General features: G+C 44.4%; 1 protein-coding gene across 2 annotated transcripts in view; it reads right to left on the bottom strand.

Annotated features, from left to right (window-relative positions):
- Positions 1-842: 842 nt before the first annotated feature.
- Positions 843-7,046, bottom strand: part of mpp7a (MAGUK p55 scaffold protein 7a) — a 105,996-nt gene continuing 99,792 nt past the window's right edge. For both annotated transcript variants that reach the window (XM_083557496.1, XM_083557497.1), the window contains exon 17: positions 843-1,743. In XM_083557496.1, coding sequence (XP_083413622.1) covers positions 1,564-1,743 — 180 coding nt within the window. In that variant the 3' untranslated portion in view covers positions 843-1,563. The remainder of the gene's footprint in view (positions 1,744-7,046) is intronic.

Below are 7,046 nucleotides of genomic sequence, written 5' to 3'. Positions count from 1 at the left end.
TTGAAATAGCGATACTTGTGAACATTGAGAAAATGACCGAAAACATCTAAAATCATTTACGTGGTTTCTTGGGGACTGAATCGGAGGCTATTAGCTGCTGAGGAGGAAGTTTCCACACGAATAGGAGCTATGAGGTTACTGTGGAAGGTTCCACACAAGACCTGTGACTACAATTGTCATAAGCAATGGAGCCATCTTTAGTGGTAACCTCAACAATGATGGAACTGCAATGAATGGAGATCTGGTGTTGAGAACATTCCCTTTTGAGTCGAGGTTTCTTCCTCATGATGTCCAAGGGGCGTTCAAGTCAAACTGGGACTTTGTGTTTAAAAAGAAAAGGACAAATTTCAAGGAGTGGGGAAGGAATTTATTTTTCACCATATTCCCCTGCTACATTTATCAACTCATCCTTGGACGGCCTGCTTCACTTCGTCATCAGGGAACAACCACAGGATCGTCAATGATGGCCATCTTTAAAACGTTTACACCCTTGAAATGTCCTACCGTGTCTGAACATCTCATCACCGTACAGCGCTTTAATTCTTCAGTAGACACCTGTGGGTTTTATGCCTTCATTCAGAACTTCATCACCACACTCTGTTCCATGCACTTACACCATTGTCGGCCATCTTGATTACCGGCCAATCAGTAAAAGGACACGCTAGCCAGAGTAGTACTGCCACGCTAGCACCTATTTTTATACCGGTTACTTTCAAAGTCCCAGTTTGACTTGAACGCCCCTCGGATATTCACAATCCATTTATTTCTGCGAAGCTGCGTTGGGACAATAAAAAGGCTGTACACAGAAAACTGACTTGAATAAAGCAAAAGATGACACCTGAGCCAGTTCCGCGGTTTAATGGCGTATAGACGGCGTACCCGTGATCAAATCGGAAGAGTTTCTCCTCCTGTGAAAGTCTCGCAAGAAAGAGAAAGGAAGACTGAAAGCAGGATTACGTTATATGGTATAAATATAAACCCATCACCCGCTTGCAGAAGCTCAGCTCTAGAAAAGTCGTCTTTTTTGCTTATAAAACCCCTGAAAATGATTTAAAATATATTACTTTTCTAGTTAAATATAAAATAAAAACGTTGGAAGAGCTTCAGGGTTGTTAAAAAAAAAAAAATCATCCAAAATGCAGAAAAAAACAAAAAAAACAGAATCCATTCGGTGTTTATAAATTAACGTTAAAACGGCACGCTGCCCGATGCGACCGCTCGCCCCGCTGTGAAGTAAACCCACGCTTCCACAGCTGTCTCGCGTGTTTAACGACATTTGGAGTGTAATTACCGTGCTGACCAAGTACACACACAAACAAATCTAAAATTCCTTCTTTTAGTGTCACAGTAGCCTATAAAAGCGTCCGAGAGCTGGTGAAAATCCCCGCAAACCCCCCCGTTACACACAACCCTCCCCGTCACCACGTGTAGGCTAAATGATCTCGGAAAAGAAATCTCGTCTAACTTTGGAAAAAAACAAAACAAAAAAAAAAGTCCTCCACTGCGTCCTCGGTCTCTTCATGTTTAAACGTAGCGACCCATCCTTGCGTCCACGCCGTTCCCTCACGATTGCGTCCAGCTGACCGGAACCCAGTGCATCTCCGTTTCCACCTTCTTCAGAGCCTGGCTGAGCTCGCCAAACGCTCGCGCGAGCTCGTCGTTCACAATCACCAGGTCGAAGAGATGACCGTACTGATCCTCCATCTGCTGAGCGCTCGTAATCATCTCCTGGAAATCTTCGTCCTGAAAAACAAACAAAATAAAAAAAAGTTTCAACCTCCTGTTGTACGGTTACTGATCACCTCATATGCCCCACTCCGAGAATCTGTAGGACAGAAAAATCTACGCTTCTTATAGTTTATTAAAAGGAGACACGAGAGTCTAGTACCAGGAGACACGGGAGTCTAGTACTGTCTCCTGCCATAATGACTATCGTCCCGTCACGCTCACACCCATCCTGATGAAGTGCTTCGAGAGGCTCGTCATGAGGCACATTAAGATCCAGCTCCCACCCACCCTGGACCCCATGCAGTTTGCGTATCGTCCGAACCGTTCCACGGACGATGCCATATCCACAACCCTCTATCTGGCCCTCACTTACCTGGACAACAAGGACTCATATGTACGAATGCTGTTTATTGACTTTAGCTCAGCATTCAACACAATCATTCCTCAGCACCTGACTGAGAAGTTAAGCCTACTGCCCCCCCCCTTTGCAACTGGATCCTGGACTTCCTGACTGGAAGTCCTCAGTCAGTGCGGATTGGGAACAGCATCTCCAGCACCACACTGAGCACTGGGGCCCCCCAGGGCTGTGTGCTCAGTCCACTGCAGTTCACTTCGCTGACTCATGACTGTGTAGCAATGCACAGCTCGAACCACATCGTCAAGTTTGCCGATGACACGACTGTGGTGGGTCTAATCAGCAAGAACGACGAGTCAGCATACAGAGAGAAGGTGCAACGGTTAACAACCTGTCTCTGAACGTTGACAAAACCAAAGAGATGGTTGTGGACTTCAGGAGAGCACAGAGCGACCAATCTCCACTGATTATTGATGGATCCTCAGTGGAGATCGTCAAGAGCACCAAATTCCTTGGTGTTCATCTGGCAGACAACCTCACCTGGTGACTCAACACCAGCTCCATCACCAAGAAAGCCCAGCAGCGTCTCTACTTCCTGAGAAGGCTGAGGAAAGCCCATCTTCCTACCCATATCCTGACCATGTTCTACAGAGGGACCATTGAGAGCATCTTAAGCAGCTGCATCACTGCCTGGTTTGGGAACTGCACTGTCTCGGATCGCAAGACCCTACAGAGGATAGTGAGCACAGCTGAGAAGATCATCGGAGTCTCTCTCCCCTCTATCATGGACATTTACACCACACCCTGCATCGGCAGACACACTCTTCATCCTCCTACCATCAGGGAAATGGTTCCGAAGCATTCGGGCCGTCACATCAAGACTGTGCAACAGTTTCTTTCCTCAAGCCATCAGGCTTCTCAATACACAGAAATGAAACGGAACTCACACACACTCACTCACTCACTCAAATGTGTGTTAACACACACTCATTACTTATCTCAATCCATTCCACCACCATTTATTTATTTATTTAGTTATTTATTATTATTCATACTTGACCGTACCACTCTCTTACTGCTGTTGTTTTGCACTTTATTATACTGTTTACATGCTGTCTTTTGCACCTTTTGACTGCTGCTGTTTCTGCACTACATTGTTCTGGTATACTCACTCCCGGGTATAGTTTTTAGGTTTACTGGTCGGCGCTATATATATATATAATTTATTTTTTTTTTTTTACTTTTTTGTCTTGTGTTGTCTGTCTGCACTGTTTTTTTGTCTGCACTGTTTGCACTAGGTTGCACTCGATACACTTTATGTAGCTTTGTGTTGTGTTGTAGCTCTATGTTGTTTAGTGTAGCACCAGGGTTCCGGAGGAACGTTGTCTCCTTTTCACTGTGTACCGTGTACAACTGTGTATAGTACAAATGACAATAAAAGCCTCTTGACTTGACTTGACACCGGAGTCTAGAACCAGGAAACACGGGAGTCTAGAACCAGGAGCCACGAGAATCTAGTAACAGGAGACACGGGAGTCTAGAACCAGGAGACACGGGAGTCTAGTACCAGGAGACACGAGAGTCTAGTACCAGGAGACACGAGAGTCTAGTACCAGGAGACACGAGAGTCTAGTACCAGGAGACACGGGAGTCTAGTACCAGGAGACACGGGAGTCTTTTACCAGGAGACACGAGTCCAGTACCAGCAGATGTGAGAAATTCCAGTAGCAGCAGACCTAAGAAAGTCTAGTACCAGCAGAATGGAGACAAAAAGACTGAACAAAAAGACTGAAACCCTCAAATAAATTATTCATTTTCCTACAATATAAAACCCAGTATGTTTTATTCAAATGTAATTCTTTAATCTAATCTGGTCCCTGCAGACCTTCACGTCCTCGCCGAAGCCTGTCAGGATCCAAACTGTTCATAAACTCCTTCAGAACGGCCCATAAAAAAACCTGCTCAATAAAAGACGCTTAAAAGGCAGAAAGTGCAGTATGTCGTCGTGGCGGATATGAGAATAAACGCTGCTGGAAAATGATGAGGCTCCTCACACTTTCAACAGGCGACGCACCGAATCCGAATGCATAACGGATCAGAAAACCACGTTAGACGATTAACGACCCAGACGCGTAAAAAAATAGCGTACTCCTTAAACCCTGAGCCTATACAAACATACAGCCGGGGACGATTTTTTTACGTCTTATTCCATCTCCTGGTTGATCCGAGGTGAACTTCTCAAGAGCAGCTGTCGGTCTCCATCTCGTTCTCGCTCTCTGGTCTTGTGGTTCTTGTGTGACCAGGTTTTAGTGCTAGTCTTCGAGAACATGGCAGGGTTTGAGCGGCTTTACCGATTTAGCACAGGATTTTTATTTTGATTCTTTTACTAGCCGACGAGCCACAGATGAGTAAGAGATACGAGGTCCTGCCAAATGCATAAAGAGAGAAATAGAGAGCGATTTCAGACAAACAGGAGTTTGCCTAGCGGAGTATCAGAAAAAACACACACACAAAAAAACGTTAAACGGCTGTAAACTAAACCAATGGTGTGTGGCCAGGCCTGGACTGCAAACAGCTTTCATTCCTCTTCACTCAGCACCAGATCTCCACTCTCACATCCCTCTCTTTTTATATGGAGAGCAAATGATTAGTTTCATCCCCTTCTTTTTTTCCTTCCACAAAAACCCAATTTGCTTCCAATTTATTCATTGCCAGTTTCAGCCCAGTTATCGTCGTATGAAGGCCGCAGGACAAACTTCAGTCCGTTGTTTAAGAATCTCAAAGATTTTACAACCTGAGATGGAGGATTACACAATTCAGAGCATTTTTCACTTCTACACCTCATCAATCAATCAGAGTAGAGAAAAAAAAGAAGCTGTAGCTCCGTTTAATGTTGTAAATCTCACCACACTGCACACTAAATCATCTCAGCAAGTGACATTTAGCACTGGGTCGGATATGATACAGTGCACCTGAAGCAGAAAGGGTTAAGGGCCTTGCTCAAGGGCCCAACAGTGGTACCTTGGTGGTGCAGGGGCTTAAACCCCCGACCTTCCGACCCTGAGCTTTAACATAATTACAATAAACTCTATATACAATTATTCCACCTAATAATACAATACATACAATAAACAATAATATAAAAATTATAATATATAATTAAATTATAAATATTCATCCATCCATCCATCCATCCATCCATTAATTAATCCATCCATCCATCCATCCATCCATTAATTAATCCATCCATCCATCTATTAATTAATCCATCCATCCATCCATCCATCCATCCATCCATCCATCCATCCATCCATCCATCCATTAATTAATCCATCCATCCATCCATCCATCCATCCATCCATCTATTAATTAATCCATCCATCCATCCATCCATCCATCCATCGGCACCCAATTCTTCAATTTATCTAAGTATTGACACCTTTCTGTCCGTCCATCAAAGTATTGGCACCCATTTTATCCATCCATATATCCATCTATCCATCCATTTATTCATCTATTTTTTGTTTTAGGTATTAGCACCCCATCCATCCATCCTAAAGAATTTGAGGTATATTGCGTATCTTATTGAAATGATTTGGTTACAATTTTTCCGTTGAAGAAAAACTAAATGTCAGAATACAGATGTGTAACACTGAAGGCCAGACTGTAAACATCTCCCTCAGCTTCACTCACGCCTGAGGTTTTTCCTCAATATATTTTCATCTTCCCCCCTCGATCTCTCTATCAGGCGCTCGATGGAAAATTGCTTGTTATATCGATTGCTATAAAGCGCACCTGCCCTCTGCATTAAAGCCGGTTAAAAAGGACAGACGTGGTTCAGCAGAAGGTTCCTGCTTTTTATATTCCCAAAGTCACTTAATCCCTGATTAGGTTTTCTTCCTCCCTGCTCTCTCTTTCTCTCTCTCTGTCTCTCGTTTCTCTTCGCCAGCTTCGCTTTGCTCCGTGTTTCTCTTTAAATTCCAGAGCGTTTACATGCCAGACCATAAAACGTCCGTGTCTCCTTAAAATAATATGTGATGATACCCGGAGCTACGTAACGCCAAAAACTCCTGAAAACAGAAATAAAAGACATGAAACACGTTGAAAAAGGTGAAAGATAAAAAAGGCTATATGAGTGGTTTTGAAAGAGGGAACAATGCAGGAGAAGTCTGGCGATGGAGGAACAATGAGAGGCCTGTTTTCTCCTCTCTGACGCTCTTGCTGCTTTATGGCTCTAACAGACCGGGTGGAGGTATTTCTCTGGGAAAGAGATAGAGCGAGCGGGGGGACGGGATCGAGAACGGGACGGAGAACGCACCGACTGCAGCATCAAACAAGGTTCTTCTTTCATTCCGGCGAGAAGACGAACGTGTGCGAGATCCTCTGAGAGAACGTTCCTTTGGAGTGCTGATGCTGCCTGTGTGTGTGTGTGTGAGTGTGTGTGTGTGTGTGTGTGTTCACAACAGTGAAACGAGGACACGCTGCTGTTTTATTGACAGCGTAAGCTAGTTTACTAGGCAAACACGTGAGCACGCCTCTGATAGCAGGGTTTTATGTGTCGTCACCGTCTCCCATGGCAACTGGAGTTCACCTCAGGTGCAGGAGCTGCTGTCTGTGAAAGCGATCAGACTCCGTAATCGTTCACACACACACACACACACACACACACACACACACACACACACACACCCATAAACTAGTCTTATGTGTACATAGAGTGTGAGTTCCTAATTGTGCACATCTTACACACACACACACACACACACACACACACACACACACACACACACACACACACACACACACACGGAGAAACCGGTAAAGTGTGTGTATGTTCTATTTACTTTAATATGGTTTCAGGTTTATATCACATGACAAATCCAAAGCAGGGAGCAACACACACACACACACACACACACACACACACACACACACACACACACACACACACACACACACACAC

This window comes from Silurus aristotelis, assembly GCF_946808225.1.
Source record: "Silurus aristotelis genome assembly, chromosome: 12".
In the NCBI taxonomy this organism is placed as follows: domain Eukaryota; kingdom Metazoa; phylum Chordata; class Actinopteri; order Siluriformes; family Siluridae; genus Silurus; species Silurus aristotelis.
Note: the sequence above shows the minus strand (reverse complement) of the source record. Positions and strands in the feature narration are given on the sequence as shown.